At 31.4% G+C, this 22011-nt stretch overlaps 1 protein-coding gene across 2 annotated transcripts; it reads left to right on the top strand.

Annotated features, from left to right (window-relative positions):
- The first annotated feature begins 1384 nt into the window (after positions 1-1384).
- Positions 1385-13903, top strand: LOC139520349 (ATP synthase subunit alpha, mitochondrial). Of its 2 annotated transcripts, none has more exons than XM_071312918.1 (10): positions 1385-1542; positions 2546-2621; positions 3424-3590; positions 6537-6710; positions 7557-7723; positions 8158-8306; positions 10143-10294; positions 11849-12181; positions 12844-12988; positions 13496-13903. In XM_071312918.1, the coding sequence occupies exons 1-10, from the start codon at positions 1483-1485 to the stop codon at positions 13726-13728; spliced, it is 1656 nt and encodes a 551-aa protein (XP_071169019.1). In that variant the 5' UTR covers positions 1385-1482; the 3' UTR covers positions 13729-13903. The 2 variants fall into 2 exon arrangements, with proteins under 2 accessions (XP_071169019.1, XP_071169020.1); XM_071312919.1 differs by having other exon boundaries at positions 1444-1542; positions 2546-2691; positions 3205-3590.
- Positions 13904-22011: the final 8108 nt, after the last annotated feature.

Below are 22011 nucleotides of genomic sequence, written 5' to 3'. Positions count from 1 at the left end.
ATAAGTTATGCACATTGATTTTTTTTAATTTTCAGACAAGTATTTTGCAAATTCAGGTAATTATAGCAGAGTTAGCGAAATCTTTTTTCCCCTGGTGGTCCTTGAAGAAAATCTACTGGTCCTCACTACTAATTCTATTGAAAAATACTAAAATTCTGTCAGTCCTATGCAAAACTTTGGTGGTAAAATCCTGCCGGGACTGACACTTTTCGCGAACTCTGTTATAGACATTTGTAATAAAGCACAAAAACAAGTATGAATGTTTCAATTTTAACAATAATATATGAGTACTATTTCGAAAGACAGATAATAATGGATCACAGTTTATGCTAAAAAAAGATTCAGTATAAAATGTTAGACATCATAAGACATGTTTTTCAAAAACGATATCAAAATGAAAAATGAAAAAACAACAGTGTGTACAGTTAACGATTGTTTTGAAATCTGCAATGGTGACTTTTACGTCCAAAAGATATGGCTCTCAGTCTTGACACGGGTCAGCCATTTATCGTCCCCTTCCAACGGACTATCATCGTTTCTCAAGACCATTCTCGCAAATGGTGTCAAGGGAGAGCAGCGAAAATTCAGTCTTTGAATTTTTCGCCCAGGAACGGTCAGTCATTAGTTTTGTATCTTGTGTTTTGCACACTGTTATATGTCTATTTGTCTATTGGTATTTTTCAGGGCTTTTAAGCCATGACATTTTCAGTTTATTCAGTTAGACCGGAATATGAGTTTGAATGTCCTTTGGTATCCTTAGCCTCTCAGTTTTAGTCCCCGCCGAGATGAATGATGAGAACAACTTATATTCAACGATTTTCCGGCGATAAAGTTTAATTAAAATCTTGGTATAAACGACATCAATTCAATATCATTCTTTGCTTCATATTCCATTGTTCGATCCTTATAAATCTTGAAACAAAACAAAAAAACAAAAAAAGAATGCGTGTTTTGTCCAAATTCAACTCAACACTATAAAACTTTTCCCGCAATTCAGGCCTAGATTAAATGAACATGAACTTGAGACAGTTAAATTTGGCATAATAATTAGCTGTCCGGGGCAATTTTATAGCAAAGCTATACCAAGAAGGTATATGAAATTAAAAATCATTGACTAAAGGCCTTTAGTCATTTAATAGCTATAGGTCATGTACTACACATTTAAAATTTAACTGCGATATGATGTGACAAGATGTGAAACAGTGTATTCAAAACTTCCGAGAAACAGATGATTTTAATTTATTGAGCAAATAACATATAAAAAAAAATGAACAATTATAGTTTATGGCCTCTAACAGTTAAAACTGTCTTATTTTGGGGTTGCTATCATGCTTTGAGTTATTGATTATTGATTTGTATTACTCTAAGTTCGTTCTGTTAAAGTCGTAATTTCGAATAACCTACGGGTTTCTCCTTGTCAAGTTCACGGGTCTACATTCGGCCATATTCGTCGGGCACAGACGAGAAACACACAACATAAACATGCTTTCAGCCCGATTAGCATCATCTATAGCTCGACAGCTTCCCAGGGCTGCAACAAAGGTTAATATAAATATTTTTTATGAGATTAATCGCCAGAAACTAGTTGCAAGTGCATTACTTTCACCTGTATTTTTATTATAAAAAGAGCCGGTTATGTTTATCTGACCTGATGACTTTCAGAGTTTTGGTACCAATGTAGGATTAACAGTACTTTTATGATGGTCTGCTCAATTTGCTTAAGTGGACATGCTGCATTTCCCAATGCACAAGTTTTTAATTGAGTGGTATCGCAATGGTTGCAGGAATAACAAACGGCCTTTTCAAGGTCAAAGAATCCTTTCAGTTTCTTCAACTTAACCGCAAATTTAATGTATGGCTTTTAAGTTTACTTTTCGAATCTTTTGAGTAATTTTATTTGGTGATGGATGTAGCTGTCCAAGTATGAAATGTCCATAACAATTGTAGAAACTACAAAGAGTAATAACTCTCTTCTCCCCGATTATTTGTTTTTTTGGCAGGGGGTACATGTTCATCCATAGACTATATATAGTCTACAATAGAGACATTTTGAGATAAGTGATGCATTCTAGTTTACATTTCACAGTTTTATTCAAATTTCATGAAAATATATAGCTTATGTCATAAAAGATATCTGACTTGGGACATGTCTGAACACAGAATTTTAAAATCTTAAATTAAGAAGATACCACTACTTAAGTCATCAAAGATGCGTATATTATTGCATGTAGAAAAGTACATGAGACACTGACATTTATTTCCAAGTCTCACCAGAGGCACTTGAACAATTGCGCAACACAGTAAATAATCCAGGTCATTGAAGGACTAATGAAAACCTAAAGGAAAAATTTCCATCAATTCCACATTCATAGAGGTAAACACATTTTGTGTTCTCCAGATACTTTTTCCAGTGATATTCAAAACCAAAAAAATATCTTTGCTTATTTTACATTTCTAATTAGCTTTTCCGTACTATTTTAACTTCATATATTCATCAGATTAAATGTCAGAAAACATAATATGTATGTTCTTGTGTTTATTACAGGTTTGCCGTCATGCCCTGGGTGCTGGCTGTGTTGCAACTAGAAACATCTCTTCTTCATCTCCACTTTACAATACAGGTATTTTTTTATCTGATCAGTTAATTAAAGAATCTGTTTGAATACCTTCCCAGATGGAGTTGTAACATGTGTTTTATAAAGGGTCTAATTAGTGTGTTACGTTGTATCTAGTCATCATTTTGTTCTGAGAATAATTTTAAATTCTGTCACATCCACCAAAGAATACAACAACAGATAAACACAATTTTATTATATTATTAATATATTAATTTAACTTCTTTAATTTAGATCCTTACATCATGTACATGATTATCAGGGTTCTCACTAAGGCGAGTCCATGAGTCCTGGACTCATCAAAATCTGTCTGGACTCATCATTTTCAAAACTAGCGAGTCCACAGATGCATCAAGATAGAAATATTTTGTATAACATGTATAAACTAAACACAGTTAAATACAAATATCATCATTTTATAGCAAAAGTTTAAAAGTAATCTGAATTTAATGTCATTTCATTGCTCTGTTAGGCCATGGAGACTTAAATATTACATTATATTGCAATAAAATATCTTCTCCTTGCTGTTGGACTCACCATGGCCAAAAATGATGAGTCCCTGGACTCGCCTTCAAAAATCCTTAACCAGAACCCTGATTATAAACAGTTTATTTCTGATACATTCATTTGAATGTTTAAACAAATAGTGACGTGTTAATTTGGTAAAATTCGTCAATCTGTATTTTAACAAGTATTTTTTAAATGAGTTGCTCATTAAATATTAGTTTGGTTTAGCAATACTGTGAAAAGTATCTAATATTTGCTGTTTAACATTAAGCAATAACAAATGGAACATTTTTTTGCTCAGGAGCAGAGGTGTCCTCAATCTTGGAGGAAAGAATATTGGGACAACAAACACAGACAAATTTAGAGGAAACAGGAAGAGTATTATCAATTGGAGATGGTATTGCTCGTGTGTATGGTCTTAAAAACATCCAGGCAGAAGAGATGGTGGAATTCTCTAGTGGATTGAAGGTAGAAATTTAAATATTACTTTACTTTCATAATTAGGCATGTATCTGTAATAAATCTTCACCTCCAATATAGGAGATCAAGGAAATCCTCATTTAAACCAAAACCCAAATAAAATCACACAAAACTGTACATGGTAGATTTCTGACATTATCACATGACTTTTCTGTTTTAAATGGAAATCAATGCAAGAAAAAGGGACTATCTTGGAAATAAAGTATTGTGAAAGTTTTAGCATTGATAAGCACCTTTTGTAATGGCTTAATATTTGATTATTTGACCTTAATAAGTTTTTTTGAAAACATTCTTATGTGTAATAAAGATAAAGTTTCTTACAAAAATCATACATTGTAGTTTTCAGGTATTGAAAATAAATTGTTTTCAAGATTGTTAACAGATATAAGAAGATGTGGTATGAGAGCCAATGAGACAACTCTTCATCCAGTCACAATTTATAAAAGTAAACCATTATAGGTCTCAGTACGGTCTTCAACACGGAGCCTTGGCTCACAATGAACAGCAAGCTATAAAGGGCCCAAAAAATACTAGTGTCAAACCTAAACCATTCAAATGGGAAAACCAATGGTCTAATCTATATAAAATCGAGAAACACTTATGAACCACATCACCAACAACATGAATAATAAAAAAATTCAAATAATGCAGTAAAGTTCTGAAGGTTTTATTCCTGCTTGACAATAATATCTTTCGATCATCTGACACCAATATCAAATATTACATCTACACTTGAAAATGCATACAAAACTGAACTGTGAAAGCCAATATCCATGGCTTTCAATATTTTTATACGACCGCAAAATTTTTCAGCGTCGTATATTGCTATCACGTTGGCGTCGTCGTCGTCCGAATACTTTTAGTTTTCGCACTCTAACTTTAGTAAAAGTGAATGGAAATCTATGAAATTTTAACACAAGGTTTATGACCACAAAAGGAAGGTTGGTATTGATTTTGGGAGTTTTGGTCCCAACATTTTAGGAATTAGGGGCCAAAAAGGGCCCAAATAAGCATTTTCTTTGTTTTTGCACTATAACTTTAGTTTAAGTTAATAGAAATCTATGAAATTTTGACACAAGGTTTATGACCACAAAAGAACGGTTGGGATTGATTTTGGGAGTTTTGGTTTCAACAGTTTAGGAATTAGGGGCCAAAAAAGGGCCCAAATAAGCATTATTCTTGGTTTTCGCACAATAACTTTAGTTTAAGTAAATAGAAATCAATGAAATTTAAACACAATGTTAATGACTACAAAAGGAAGGTTGGTATTGATTTTGGGAGTTAAGGTCCCAACAGTTTAGGAATTAGGGGCCAAAAAGGGACCCAAATAAGCATTTTTCTTGGTTTTCGCACCATAACGTTAGTATAAGTAAATAGAAATCAATGAAATTTAAACACAAGGTTTATGACCATAAAAGGAAGGTTGGTATTGATTTTGGGAGTTTTGGTCCCAACAGAATAAGGGGTCCAAAGGGTCCAAAATTAAACTTTGTTTGATTTCATCCAAATTGAATAATTGGGGTTCTTTGATATGCCAAATCTAACTGTCATGACTGTGTATGTAGATTCTTAACTTTTGGTCCTGTTTTCAAATTGGTCTACATTAAGGTCCAAAGGGTCCAAAATTAAACTTAGTTTGATTTTGACAAAAAATGAATCAGTTAGGTTCTTTGATAAGCTGAATCTAAAAATGTACTTAGATTCTTGATTATTGGCCCAGTTTTCAAGTTGGTCCAAATCGGGGTCCAAAATTAAACTTTGTTTGATTTCATCAAAAATTGAATAAATGGGGTTCTTTGATATACCAAATCTAACTGTGTATGTAGATTCTTCATTGTTGGTCCTGTTTTCAAATTGGTCTACACTAAAGTCCAAAGGGTCCAAAATTAAACTTAGTCTGATTTTAACAAAAATTGAAATCTTGGGGTTCTTTGATATGCTGAATCCAAAAATGTACTTAGATTTTTTATTATGGGCCCAGTTTTCAAGTTGGTCCAAATCAGGATCTAAAATTATTATATTAAGTATTGTGCAATAGCAAGTCTTTTCAATTGCACAGTATTGCGCAATGGCAAGAAATATCTAATTGCACAATATTGTGAAATAGCAAATTTTTTTTTAATTAGAGTTATCTTTCTTTGTCCAGAATAGTAAGCAAGAAATATCTAATTGCAAAATATTGTGCAATAGCAAGATTTTTTTTTAATTGGAGTTATCTTTCTTTGTCCAGAATCAACTTAAATCTTTGTTATATACAATATACAATGTATATTCACTTTTTACTACCAACTGATAAATTAAAATAATCTTTACCATTCAGTGATAAAAAGCAGTTTTTTTGCATCTTAATATTTTATGATGTATTTAAATGAGTAGTTATTGTTGCAAACTCCATTAGAAATTTTAATTGAGATTAGTTTTGGAATAAAGGAAAGGGGGATGTGATTAAAAAAATTGGGTTCAATTTTTCTCATTTGAAATTTCATAAATAAAAAAGAAAATTTCTTCAAACATTTTTTTGAGAGGATTAATATTCAACAGCTTAGTGAATTGCTCTAAGAGAAAACAAAAATTTTAAGTTCATTAGAACACATTCATTCTGTGTCAGAAACCTATGCTGTGTCAACTATTTAATCACAATCCAAATTTAGAGCTGAATCCAACTTGAATGTTGTGTCCATACTTGCCCCAACCGTTCAGGGTTCAACCTCTGCGGTCGTATAAAGCTACGCCCTAAAGCTACGCCCTGCGGAGCATCTGGTTGAGGCTTTTTGACATTTATTGGTTTGCTCAGTTTATCATTAAGTCACACCTCTTCTCTTTCTATTAATCACTGCATTGCATTCACAAAGAATACATTCAGTACAGAAAAGTGATGGTAAAACAAAAGAAATATTTAAAAAATCTTCTCTGAATTAATATTTTCTTTTTTAGGGCATGGCCTTGAATTTAGAAAGGGACAATGTTGGTGTTGTAGTTTTTGGTAATGACAAACTCATTAAAGAAGGTGATATTGTCAAGAGAACTGGTGCCATTGTAGATGTACCAATTGGAAAGGAAATATTAGGAAGAGTTGTTGATGCTTTAGGTATTCCTATTGATGGAAAGGTAAGGCTAGTACAACAGATTATGTTCCTTAAGCTGTCCATGTTCCAGCTAAGCTAGTTTTGTAGGAGCACATGGTCCATCCTTATTTGTTTACAAGACCAATTTCCAGTTTTGTCATAATATCTTTGATCTTTTAAAGCAATAAGATTTAATTGATTGACTTTTAGTTGGGCAGTAATGTTAAAGGGGAAATGTTATCAATTTGCCCTTAATACTGGAGTTAATCAACTTAGATACCACAAGCTAAGGTAACAATGACCATCTCTTGACAGCATGGTTGTCCTTAATACTGGAGTTAATTAACTTAGATACCACAGGCTAAGGTAACAATGACCATCTCTTGACGGCATGGTTGTCCTTAATACTGGAGTTAATTAACTTAGATACCACAGGCTACGGTAACATACAACAGACAAACAATCTGCTTTTCTTTGTCCTTGATCATTTTAATTATACTCGACTGTATTGTCTTGCCTAAAGAAGGTTGAGTAAGTCAGACTAAGATGTGCTTTTTTTGCTTAAATTTTTGATAAGGGAAGTCAATGATATTTGGCATGCAGATGTATTGGCATCAACGAATCTTATTTCCATGAAAATTATTTGAAATCAATTATTGTGTCTATTGACTTTTAAAAATTTGCCTAGTTTCATGTTGTAAGTTTGTGATTAGGTCAGTTGAAGGACAACCACTTATGACGTTTCAAGTGGATATATGATACAAAGTTTTGCATAGTTTACTGTTATTTCCCATTTGTGTTTTGACCTTTGTATTAGGGTATCAAAATTATATACAGACGAGACATATCTCTGTGTCAACAGATTATTGAAAATATTCTTTGTTCCTAGGGACCACTTGGAACAGAAGAAAGAGCCAGAGTAGGTGTTAAAGCTCCTGGCATCATTCCACGTATCTCAGTCAAAGAACCCATGCAGACTGGAATCAAAGCTGTAGATAGCTTGGTACCTATTGGAAGAGGACAGAGAGAATTGATCATTGGTGACAGACAGACCGGGTATGTAACAATGTTGATGTATATAATAAATAATTTAGGTTTGAAATTAAATTAAATAAAATTGTTACTCATCCCATGGTTTAAATCTTTTTTTGAGAATTTCAAATCAACAAGTTTACATTTGTGTGTTCCTTGCACTACATAGACATTCTAATCCAACAACAATGTTTCTCAGATACTTGAAGCATAGATTAACTTTATTTATTATAAATTATGGCAGGGTTCATCTGTCCTTGACCTCATTTACATGGATCATTGATAATGTTAAGTTAATGTGATCTTGTAGTAAAACCTTTCTCACAAAGACTTTCAACATACATTCATCGTCAGTCAAGCAGATGTGACATTTCAGGATGTACACTCCTTAATATTTAATTATCATAATTAATCATTCATTTAATGAAAACGAAACCCATTTATTTTTGTTTTATCAGAAAAACTGCCATTGCTATTGATACCATCATCAACCAGAAGAAATTCAACGAAGCAGGAGACGAGAAAGCCAAACTGTACTGTATCTATGTAGCTATTGGTCAGAAAAGATCAACTGTAGCACAGATTGTAAAACGTCTCACTGATGCTGGTTAGTATTGGGGAAATTATGATTATTCTATACATATTGATGACTGATATATACCAAATACACATCAACACTGGAATTAAAAAGATCCAATGAATATAAAACAGATAAATATTTTAATGCCCCCGGGGTAGCGGAGGGGGCATTAAGTTTTACCCTTGTACGTCCCAAAATTGGTTTCCGTTCTCTAAATTAAGTCTGCCTCAACTAAATGTTGTCAAACTAATACACAATGCTTATAACCACAAAACACAAATAAAGTTTGAATTTTGGTGGCGTCACTTAACCGTTCTAGAGTTATGCCCCTTTATAAATGGAAAAATTAAAAAAAAAATCATTTCCATTCTCTAACTCAACTTTGCCTCAACCAAATGTTATGAAACTTATACACAATTTTACATTTTTTTTTCTCAAAATATCGATGTCATTGTTCAAGTCATTTTTAAAATTGGAGTTATCTTCCTTTGTCCATGATAATAGTTGAATCAACTACAATCAATGCCTTTTACAATGCAATGTTTTTACTTCCACTGATAAAACACAGATCAAGTTGAATTTGGGTAGTGTCACTTTAACCATTATTGAGTTATGCCCCTTTATAAATCGAAAGATTTCAAAATTTTAAGTTTCGGTTCTGTAACTTGAGTTTGCCCCAATCAAACATTATGAAACCTATACACAATACTTATTATCACAAAACTAAGATCAAGTACAAATTTAGGTAGCGTCACTTTTATTGTTCTTGAGTTATGTCCCTTTGTAATGTTGTATGCAAGCGGTGCATCATCTGTGTCCATGTGGACACATTTTCCATTTTTTACAAGTTTTACCCTTGTACGTCCCAAAATAAGTTTCTGCCTCAACCAAATGTTATGAAACATATACACAATGCTCATTACCACAAAGCACAGATCAAGTTTGAACTTTGGTGGCGTCACATTTATCGTTCTAGAGTTATGCCTCTTTACAAATAGAATAATTGATGGATTTTTCGTTTCAGAACTTAAGTTTGCCTCATGCTTATTACCATAAAACTCGAATCAAGTACAAATTTGTGTAGCGTCACTTTCACAATTCTTGAGTTATGTCCCTTTATAACATTATATGCAAGCGGGGGCATCATCTGTGTCCCATGGACACATTCCCCATTTGCTTGATAATGACAATCTTATCAATGTCTAGTAAAGAAACTTATTGAAAAATGTTAACACTATCAAAGCATAAGGTAATGGTTGATTGACAATGTTGACTGAAAAGTCCAGAAAGATATTTAATTGAATAAAAGAAAAAAAACTGAGGCAAAGTTGACCTTATTTAATTGAATAAACAAAAAAACCCTCATGCAAAGTTGACCTTTGGTGGATTTTTGCTACTCTTTTTAGGTGCCTTGGTCATAAAGCTCCTCAGGTATTAAGTATTTATACATCTCTGCTTATAAATTTTTGGGTTTGAGCATTCCTGAAAAGAATTTCTGATACACAAAATTTATAAAGTGTCATTTTCATTTTAAATACTGTTATCTAAAATAAGTCATGTTTTGCAGTAAGGCCAAAAAAAAATAAAACATGTGTTTCCGCTAACCCTGCCTACCCTAACACTTTTAATGCCATTTTTGAACAAGCACTGTTAAAGTCAAGACTGATTCCCTAGTAGTAACCAGCTAAATATTGTTTGTAAAATCAAATGATATTGCCTATCTACCTACCCTATTTTTTCAGCACGTAAGGGGAAACAGGTATTACTTTTTTTGGCCTAATTAAAAGGTCTTTATGATTTTTAAAGTAAATTTTAGATAATTTTTGATTCAAATGTTTGCTGTAATTTTTTTTAATCTTTCAGATGCGATGAAATACACCATCATTGTAAGCGCTACAGCTTCTGATGCTGCTCCCCTTCAATACTTGGCTCCATATTCTGGTTGTGCTATGGGAGAATACTTCAGAGACAATGGCATGCATGCTGTCATCATATATGATGATCTATCAAAACAGGTATAAATCTTTGTCAGAATATTGAGAATGTTAATGATACTTCACATTATTATTGCACACCACTTAGTTCATGCTATCTTCTCAGTTTTGACCTGAACATTTGCCTTTAAACAGCCACACATTTCCAGTCATGAAAGTGACATGATGAATAATTACTATCAAAACACACCCTAAATACCCTCTCATTACAATCAAGGCTAATTAATTCTTTGACAGCTTATTTTACCTGTTCAGGAGACAGGTAAACTATTTAGTACCGGACATTGATCTGTCTAAAAAAAAGTTATTTTCTTAAATTTCAGCGGTTTGCATCTAAATAATTTAGTTAACAAGATTATATTACAAGAAAACATATATTATTTGATGAAAATTTAAAAAGGTAGTAGCAAAGGTTTCAAGTGAATATCGTCAGAACCACGTTGTTTAAACTAGTACAGTCATGCGTATGGGAGCAGTTGCGACATTTATTTATGCATCCGATTTTTCAAAAATGCTTAAAATATCATTGATACCTTTAGGCCAAATAAAAATATATGTGTGGTTCCAGTTACATACAAATAGGGTCGGTAGGTCGGCAATTTTTTTTTTTATGAGTGTCAAAATCCGGAAAAAAATCATGTGTTTACCGAAATTGTTTCCGGTATTATACACGACCCAATCCTAAAGTCCACCATTTTTACATGTGCTTGGATGTAAAATAAACAGTCATGATACATTTTTAGTTAATTTTGTTGCATTCTGTTATGAATTCTTGCAGTTTAGCCATAACACACACTTGTGATGGAAATTCAGATGACAGAAATCTATGAATTTAATTATTTTAATTCACAATCCTCAAAATTTGATCGTTTGAAAATTTATTTTTCAGAAATGAAAAAAAAAGTTCTAGGGTCTGGGATTTTTTAACTAGGGTCGGTCAGGTTACTGGAACCACACATATATTTTTATTTGGCCTTATCTAATGTTCATTTCAAGATTTTCCTATAGAAATAAAGTGGAAAGAGCTACTTTAATAACTCAATCGTGCTTTTTTACGTACATGTATCCGCCTCTGGTCTGAGTTTTACCATTGTCAAGTCAACATCCGGTATGAGGAAAATGTACTTTTCAAAAACAAAATTGAAGTTATGACTGTTATTTTGCACAAATAAAAGAGCCTTAGGCAGATATTAGTAAGCTGATGTTGCACACTTCAAATGTCAATTTAACAGTTTACGTCAGAACATCGAAATTTATATTAAAAAGTCCAGTCAAATACCGTTTTTGTGTCAATCATAATTCATATGATGCCGAACTGATTACAATTGGTTTCCTTTTGTTACTAAGTTTTAAAGGATAAAAATTGGGACGATACAAAAAAAAATGTCATGCTGGCTCAAATATTTTTTGGAAGCCCTGATCTAATGGAATGCCTTCATCTGTCCATTCAAATGACTGAAATTGTATTTAACATAGCAATGGTTGAAGTGATGTTTTTCTTATAGTGCAATATTTTGGAACCATGCGAATAACTCTATAATCAAATAAACTAAATCAAATGATTGTTTGTTACAGGCTGTAGCTTACCGTCAGATGTCATTGTTGTTACGTCGTCCTCCAGGTCGTGAGGCCTACCCTGGTGATGTATTCTACCTCCACTCTAGATTATTGGAGAGAGCAGCTAAGATGAATGATAATCATGGTGGTGGATCTTTGACCGCCCTTCCCATCATTGAAACACAAGCTGGTGATGTATCAGCCTACATCCCAACCAATGTCATTTCCATTACAGACGGACAAATCTTCTTGGAGACTGAATTGTTCTTCAAAGGTATCCGACCAGCCATTAACGTAGGATTGTCTGTCAGCAGAGTAGGATCAGCTGCTCAAACCAAATCCATGAAACAGGTAAAATTATATAGTAAATTTATGTAACTGTAATAAGTAATGGAGCTAATGGCAAGGCTGAATGGTATAGAATAACATGATACTGTGGATTCACTACTATTCGTTGGATACCAATTTTCGTGGATTTCGTGGGTACAGGTGAACCACGAAATTAAATGTTCAACGAATAACAAATTTTCTATAGGCTTGTATGTAGACTTCGGCATAACCACAAAATAAAATATCACCGAACATGTAAGTGTTCCTTAATCCACGAAAATTAATGAATCCACAGTAGATGTAATTTAAATTTGCCCAGGCAGTCCTGATTGTACAGAAATTAGTTTGTGTATGAATTATCTTAAAATACCTGCTATTAAAGTAGAAATTCAGTAATTCCAAGGTTTTATCTGACTTTCACATTTATGAGAGAAGATCAGTTGTCAGTTAACTGCAGGTTGTTTTTTTTATAGGTATAAAAATATTACTAACTAGAAAGAAGATGTGTGGGGTACAAGTCAATAAGAAAGAAACATATCAATAATTAAAAATAAATATTATTTCTCCAAGCTACAAGTCTTAAACATAATTTTTCTTCAAATGGTATAAACTGATGTTAGATATTAATCTTAATATGGTATGTACTAAATATTGTATATTAATTCATGGATGACATCTTATAGGTTGCAGGTTCCATGAAATTGGAATTGGCTCAGTACAGAGAAGTAGCTGCTTTTGCTCAGTTTGGTTCTGATTTAGATCAAGCTACACAAAACTTACTCAACAGAGGTGTCCGATTAACTGAGCTTCTTAAGCAAGGACAATATGGTAAGTCCAATCAATAATTAACCAAGGCGATAGTTTATAGTTATAAATAACCTGGTTGTAGGATAATCATAATAATAATGAAAAAGGCATACATTTCAGCCTCAATATTTTATCAACCCCACAGAAAACTACACAGAATACACTAACAAAAAATATGATTTTACCTTATTTGTAGAGAAATTGTAAAAAAAAGGATCGTAATTTGAAAAGAACCCCTGAAAAGAGAGAAACGAGTAAAAATTGAGGAAGGTGGAAGAATAAATGACCATATCATTTCATGGAACATTGAGTCGGTCTTCATCATTTCATGTTAATTTTAATTTTCTAAATGGAAAATATTATAGACACACAAGGGTTTTGTTGACTTATATGAAAATAATTTATTATACTTTTTAAGTATGATTTTGGTAACTTGAGTGTGACTCTTAGGTTTTATTTTTAAAAAGTAACAGCAACAGCAGTTAGATTTAGTAACCTCTCTTTTATATATCATCTGTTTATTTTCAGTACCAATGCCCATTGAAGAACAAGTAGCAATCATTTATGCTGGTGTAAGAGGACATTTAGACAAATTAGATCCATCCAAAATCACTGCTTTCGAGTCAGCATTTTTACAACACATTAAAGGCAGCCAAAAAGAATTGTTAGCTACAATTGCAAAGGACAACATGATTACTGAAGACTCTGATGCTAAATTAAAACAAGTTGTTCTGAATTTCCTTTCAGGATTTGAGGGTTAAAAGAAGAGATTTTTAGTGCTAATACCAATTTGTACAATGACTATTTATGAATGAAAGTGTGATATCAATATTGCTGTGTGAGTTAGTTATTATTACAACACAGATCAATTCTTGTTTGGACTCTTTAGGTAGTCCGAATGTGTAAAAACAACAAGAATAAAGTTATTCTACATAGTTTCAGAGTTTTTTACTTCATTTGCCTTGTTGGTATCTTACAGTGGTAAGAAGTTAGTTTACTTTCTTTTCCAAAGAAAACAGCTGTTTCTATGTCTTTTGCACACTTCTACTAATCTAGAATAAGATGTTTCCTGATATCATATCAATAACAAAATGTTGAATACAGGAAACTTGTTCATACAAAAAAAATACAAGATCTGGTAATTCATCAAATAATCAAATTGGAGATCTTGAGATTGGCATGCTGAGATGAATGTTGAAATGTTCAAGTTGATCACAAAGAATTTGATTAAATTTCATTTAATTCAATGAACAGTCCATTTAATTCTTAAAATATGTTAAAACAACATCAATCGTACAATAGACTAGAATTGTTTGAATCTGAAGTAAGCTTTATGATCAGCTGTTATTAAAATTAAAAAAGATGTAATTGCCAATGAGAAAAATTTTCACTCAAGACTTATTATGTAAACAACTACCAATTGTGGTTTGGCCTCCAATAATATTAAAGCAAAACAGATATAAGGTAAGCATTAATTCCTATGTATGACGAAATGTGAAACACTAAAAAAAAATATAAAGCTATAATCATCAGCCTCATTTATGCTCAACACAATGTATGAAACAATTATGGCAAGACAGCAACCAACAACCATCACTGAAATGCTGGCTCTTGACTTGGGGTAGAGGTGAAACGGCATAATATAGGAGCAAACTAGAAATTGCTTACAAAGAGCATGTCTCATCATATCAGAACAAATGACACAAGAATGGATCTTGGGAGAACTCTGACCTACTAAAAGCTTAATTTCAAGTAACAACAATTAAAACCATCTTTTCCCTGGACTTAAATATCAATCTATACATTTTCCCTGGACTTAAATATCAATCTATACACTTCCATTGAGTTTAGTGAGAAGCAGTCTGAGGAAAGCATTGCTGGAATATAAGCTAAGACAGGCTATACTATAGCATTTATTGATGTAATTACCATACAAAAAAAAATATTCGAATTAAAAAATATGAATTGACGCTGGTACTTTTTATACAACTGCAAAAATTGAAATTTTTTGGTCGTATATTGGTATCGCGTTGTCGTCGTTCGAAGACATTTGGTTTTCGCACTGTAACTTTAGTATAAGTACATAGAAATCTATGAAATTTTAACAAGGTTTATGACCACAAAAGGAAGGTTTGGATTGATTTTGGGAGTTTGGGTCCCAACAGGTTAGGAATTACGGTCCAAAAAAGGGCCCAAATAAGCATTATTCTTGGTTTTCGCACAATAACTTAAATATAAATAGAAATCTATGAAATTTAAACACAAGGTTTATGAACACAAAAGGAAGGTTGGGATTGATTTTGGGAGTTTAGGTCCCAACAGTTTAGGAATTAGGGGCAAAAAAAGGCCCAAATAAGCATTATTCTTGGTTTTCGCACAATAACTTTCACGGGTAGAAAGGTCGTCATATCGAGGAGCGTTTAGTACAGTATTTTTGTCATAGTTTGGATAAGTTTGACATGACGGTGTTAAGTCTTTTTGATGACAATCAATGCAAAAATGTAAACATTGGGATATTTTGTAAACGGAACTTCTGATCATTAATTCACGCTGGTAAGTACCTTTGTATAAAGTAAATATGTTAGTACATCACAAGTGGTATCATATGGTTATTGATTTACACAGAAAAAAGCTTGCGTATGTCAAAATTTAAAACTTGCTAATTGGTTTATCGTGCATAAAAAAAGTTATTTTCTTACAGTCTGTTACATCACATATATCTTCGTGATATAACACTGCGGTCAATTATTCTGAAAAATACCTACTTTTGCAATCAATTCAAAATTACTGAAATATCTGTGTCATGGTTAAGTTCATGTTCGACATGGTTCAGTTATGTAATTCTTCTCGTGTTTAATAAAGAGTTACTATCAAAATTCACAAAAATCGTTCCATTTGAAACACAAAAGAACATAAAAACGCAAAACAATGTAGTAATATGTTATAAGTAGATGCAATATGATTGCCAATGAGATAACTATCAACCTGAGATCAAATGACGTAGATGTTAGCAGCTATTTGTCATCAAGAGGCCTTCAACATTCAACAATGAGCAAAACCATATTTCTTAGTAAGATATAAAAGGCTGCGACAAAATTCAATGTATAGGAATTCCAATTAGAAAATCATCAGCCTAATTTCTGTCCAAAAGAAATAGCAAAATATGATGCACAGTTACATACGATATTCACGGCATTACAGACACTTAACTTGAGACAGTATATACAAAATATTACGGAGTAAAACATGTTTGCGGGCTCCCCAACCTCTTCTTCGCCTTAACCATGCCACACATGTAAACTCACCAGATCGGGATTAAACAAGAAAATCAAGTAACAGAAACACTAAAGGCACAAATAAATAACGATATATATTTAACACTGTAGTTTGCATTATATGAAACAATATTGAAAGGATCCTTTTTTTCAATATTTGTTTTTTAATCTTTAAATCTTTTATTGCCACAGTCATATTATAAACTTGAATCCAAAAGAACTAATTAAACAATACTGCGTTTATTTATTTCAGAAGCCATGCAAAGTTTGACCAACCCGAAGATCTACTGCTAAACGTAAATAGTGCAATCGTGAACCCATATGATGGATTTGCACATCAAAAATCAAATTTTAAATATATTAAATATTATTTTGTTTTACATATTTTACTGTGTCTGGTGAATGATCGAACCTAACGGAAGGACTTTCCACACATACAATTCAATTCAATTCAATATTTTTTTATTGTCAATTAAAGACGCCCATTACAAGCAGAATAATCAAGATAAATTTAAATGTACATTTGATTACAATGATTACAATGATTATGTTAAACAAAAGAAAATCATAAAAAAAAAAAACCAAAAACATCAATATGTGATATATATATAGTTATATATATCTATACATTTTTTTTTTTTATTTTTATATATTTATAATTATTATTATTATCAATGAGATTGACAAATACAGTTAGCCCTGAAGTTCATATTAAATAAGATCCAATCTAGCTGCGAATAACAGACAAACCTTTGGCAGTAGTGTACCCATAGTAAACATGGATATATAAAAGTAAAATAAAATATTAACAATATTAGCAATTCTAATTAAGTTTCTAGAATTTGTTTTCTTACAGTATTTAAATTATTAATCAAATTACATACTTGATTCAATAAATAGTTATCTTCATTAGACATGAGCCATATAAATTGTGAATGAATGTCTAGATTCTTAAAATTTTTAAAAGTTTTAACTATATTTGATAAAATTGACTCTCTCTCATTTTCTAAAGATTTACATTTAAGTAAAAAGTGTGGTTCATCTTCCACTCCATTTTTACAAAGATTACAAATTCTATCTGTTGCCTGAAGACCTCTGTATCTACCTCTTTCTATTTCAAGATTGTGGTTACTAATTCTAAATTTTGTCATCTGAATTCTCAGATTTCTATTTCCCATAGACAAATAGGGTTCAAAACTTATATTATTTTTAAAAAGTCTATATGTTCTAAGTTTATTACCAAATGACATGCTTTTCCTGTCATCATTTAAAGATGAGTACCACAACTGATTATACTTTAGTTTTAACCTGTTCAAAATGAACTTTTTTAAATTGAATTTCATATTAAAAATTTTAAATAGATCAGTGTCTAAATATTTTGATAGTGAGCTCATAAAATTATACCAACTTTTCTTATTCTGGTTAGATAAGGCCTTGGATACAGAGAGAGCTTCAGACAACAGTTTGTCTTCTGTTTTTTCTAAACGTGATAGGTATAAAAACATATTGACTATAATTTCAATAAATAATGGGTATCTCCCAAGCTCGCCGATCACTGCCATATTTAAGCTTCTTTTTCCTACACCGAGGGAAAATTTACATATTTTAGTATGAATTAATTCAATTTGTAGTTCTTTGCATATTTTTTCAAAATAACAATCTCCTTTATCTGTTAACTTTTTAGAATCAAAAGCACCCCAAATTTCACTTCCATAAGTTAGTATTGGTTTCACTGTGTGGTCAAATACATGTAATAAAGTTTTAATTTTTGGTTTATGGTTTTTAAAGATTTTATAAATTTTGAAAAGAGCTTTAAGTCCCCTTTTATATAGATCATGTTTTGCATCTGTGAAACTTCCAGAGGCACTAAAATTTATCCCTAAATAGGTATACTGTCTGACTTTATCAATAGGACAGTTATTGAAATAAAAATTTGAGTGATTTAATCTCCCTGTACCGTTAAAAACCAAACTTTTAGTCTTTTTAAGGTTTACTTCCAACCCCCATTTTTTAGAATACTGGGATAACTTGTCAAGACACTTTTGTAAACCTTCTGCTGTTTCAGAGAGCAAAACTACATCATCAGCATATAATAAACAGTTTAATTTAATTGAGTCAAGTTGGACTGGGTCACAAGTATTATCAAATATCTCAGGAAGGTCATTTATAAACAATTTAAAGAGGTTGGGGCTTAAATTATCACCCTGGCGAACACCTATATTAGATGCAAAAGAGTCTGTCATGTGAGATTTATCAATTCTCACATTCAGCTCTGTCTTTTTATACATATTTTTAATAACATTATAATATAAATCACTTATACCATACTTTCTAAGTTTGTAGAATAGGCCCATATGCCACACTGTGTCAAATGCCCTTCTAAAGTCAACAAAGCAAGAGAAGAGAAGCTTATGGCCCTTCTGGGTATATTTTTCAATCAGTGTTTTCAAAACAAACATATGATCGCTTGTTCTCTTCTTTTTGCAAAAACCAATCTGTTCTTTGCAAATTATATTTCTTTTTGATAAAAAAGTTTCTAACCTTGTGTTGAATATTTTAGCAAAAAGTTTGCCCAATGAACTTCCAATAGTTATACCTCTGTAATTTGAGGGGTCATGGGTAGGACCACTTTTAAAAATTGGTACTATGAAACCTTTTGCCCATAAATTTGGGAAAGAACCAGTCACTAATATATGATTAAATACTTTTTTTAAACTATTTAATAGAAAAGACTGACTACATTTAAGCATTTCATTTAAGATCATGTCAAAGCCACTAGATTTTTTATTCTTTAATGTACATATTGCTGTTATAATTTCTTGATCATTTATCTGAAAGTCAAGTTCTGAAAATATTTTTTCCTTTTCCATTTGTTTAAAGTTATTAACAAAATTATCATTAGGTGTATTAACTTTGCTTTTATTCAAATCTTTAAAATATTCAAACCATGTATTACTTGGGATGTCAGGGCTTGAGGATTTATTGTTATCTTTAGATAATTCTTTTAGAAGATCCCAATATTTATTAGGGTTATTATCATGTAGGTTATCAAGTTCATTCATGACACTCTGTCTGAATTCCTTTAATTTATGTTTTCTTGATTTTCTATATAATTTTAATAAGGAGAAGTAAGATGTCCTAACAACTGGATCTTTGCTATATTTTTTAAGAAGCTTTTCTTTACTGTCTAATTGACGCCTTAAGCAAGTTAATGACATATCAAACCATTTAGGTTGTTTTCTTTTATTTAAATGTTTTGAGTTTTTCTTTTTAGGTTGTTTTTGTTTAAGAGACTTGTCAGCCACTTCTGTTATAATGGAATTTAGATCAGCAACCAAAATATCAACATTATCATAAGTTTTATTGTTAAAATCATTTATTTTGCTTTGTATGTTGTCTGATGATAAGGCAGTTATAAATTCTTGAGATGAAGTTTCATTCCAGATATAAGTTGATGGGGCAAACTGTAACTTATCATTTATGTTATTATTAATTCTACAATCAATCTTTAACATGACTGAAATCTGGCAGTGATCAGATAATTCTCCAAAAAATTTATGTACTTTAAAAAATGAGATATTTTCCATCAAACTCTCTGAAGATATAAAGTAATCAACAACACTACTGCCATTTGGTGTGAAGCAAGTTAACTGGCCTATAAAGTCACCTTGGACACGTCCATTTAATATTCGCAGACCAGATTGAATACAAATCTCGTTTAAATTTTTACCTCGTGTGGTCAACACTTCATCCATACTATATCGTACTAGCAGATTTTGATCAGGAGAAAAATTTTCAAAACCAGGTATTTTATCTAATAATTGATCATCATTTATAAAGTCTAAAACCTGAGAACCAGTTCTTGCATTTAAATCCCCCGCTATGAGAATTTTACCAGAATCTGAAAATTTTGAAATATCCTTTTCTATAAGTTCAAAAATATCTTCATCTAAGGATTTTGTATATGAAGAGTTGTCTGGAGGATTATAAACATAACATAGATATATATCATCTTTCATTCCAAAAAAATCTCTGCACAATTGCAGCCATATATAATCATTATTTTCATGTTCTAAAAATTTAACACCGGGTCGCAATTCTGATTTTACAAAAACTGAAATTCCCCCTGAACGTTTATATGTACCTTTAGATTTAGGTCTGATCAGATGAACTGGTTTAAAACCATCAAGTGATAGTGATTCTTCTAAAGAACAGTGCGTTTCTATGAGGCAAACAATATCTTTATTACAAATTTCATTTATAAATCTGGGATCACTGTATTTGTCAAAACCTTTGTTTTTGTGTCCATTTATATTCCAACAACCAATATGTAGTTGGGATTTCTTTGTTATTCCTAAACACATTTCTAGCAAAATATATATAAAATAAACCAAATAGAACAGAACCCATGACAAATATTCAATAATTTCATCACTTGCAGTTGACATGTACATGTAGTAAAATATTATATTATTAGTATTAAACTAAGGAAAGTTTATGGTATAAGGGAGATAATCTGATAGAAAGAAAATATCTCACTATTCTCTCTATATTCAATAAGAAAAATGTTTTATTTTTTATTTTTTTTTTTTTTTAGTCATTACCATCACTTGGTTCTTATTTTCATGACCAAAATCTCAATGAATGATTAAAACAATTCTATCTATGATTAATTGACTCTAGATATCAAAATTATAGATCTACAAATTATATTTATAGTTACTAATTTAGAACTGACATTCTTGAAAATAAAAATAAAAATGCAAGCTACTTTATTATAGATACATTATTCAAATTCGAATATTTTATTATATCTAAAAGTATAATATACGTACATGTTTCATTAAAAGTAAGTCTTTAGTGATTTCATCTAATTGCAAGTTTTTTAACCTAAAATGTTCTTACAACTGATTACATCATCAGTTCTTTTTCTTTCTTAATATATATAATACACAACACACCACAATACTATGAAATCATGTTACATATAATACATGATACATGTATTGATATTTTTTTAGTCAAAACAATAGTTCGAAAAAAGGAACTAAATTTAATATGACGTTTTGAAACTATTCATTTGAGGGGGATACATCATTTGGTTAACATTATAATCATTAAAACCATGTCCCCATGGATACATGAAAAAAGGGGGGATAGATGAGTGATCATTTACTCTCTGACTCTGATATGAACTTTGTGTATGGCCATTTTCTCTTTGATATGGCTTATTTCTTTGGTTAGACTTAGAGAAAGACTTCATGCCTGTTTTGATTTTGAACTCTTTCAGGTTGAGACCTCTGCTGTCTTAGTTTTGGGGTTGCAATACCAATGACACTCCTAATGTGATGCTTAATATTTGTTACAAATACACTGACACCTTGGTTTGATAAATGCAAACCATCTGATCCATAAAACTTTCTAATTGGTACATTACCATGACATAGATTAGAGTTAATACAGATTGTAACATTATCATCTTTCAGAAATTTGTATTGTAATGAGATTTTACACTCTTCAATTTTCTTGTTTAATACATTATCTTGTACAGTTAAAAAAGGTAAAGATAATACAATTTTTGCAAATAAACAATGCCTAAGTAGAGCATTAATTAATTCTTCTGTTTTTTGTACACAATCTTCAACTGTATTGTCACGAATGTCATTTGTGAATACATGTAGCACGATGCACTCATAATCATTGTCTAACTCCTCAATTTTGTCCACCATTTCATCACAAGAATATTGAATGTACTTGTGAACTAAGCAG

This window comes from Mytilus edulis, chromosome 4, assembly GCF_963676685.1.
Source record: "Mytilus edulis chromosome 4, xbMytEdul2.2, whole genome shotgun sequence".
Taxonomy (NCBI): Eukaryota; Metazoa; Mollusca; class Bivalvia; order Mytilida; family Mytilidae; genus Mytilus; species Mytilus edulis.
This window is presented reverse-complemented; position numbering and strand designations above follow the sequence as displayed.

Coding starts and splice junctions, on each gene's coding strand:
- LOC139520349 (XM_071312918.1), top strand. CDS start 1,483: ATGCTTTCAGCCCGATTAGCATCATCTATAGCTCGACAGCTTCCCAGG. Junction 8,307..10,142: donor AAAACGTCTCACTGATGCTG/GTTAGTATTGGG, acceptor TTAATCTTTCAG/ATGCGATGAAATACACCATC. Junction 12,182..12,843: donor AAACCAAATCCATGAAACAG/GTAAAATTATAT, acceptor GACATCTTATAG/GTTGCAGGTTCCATGAAATT.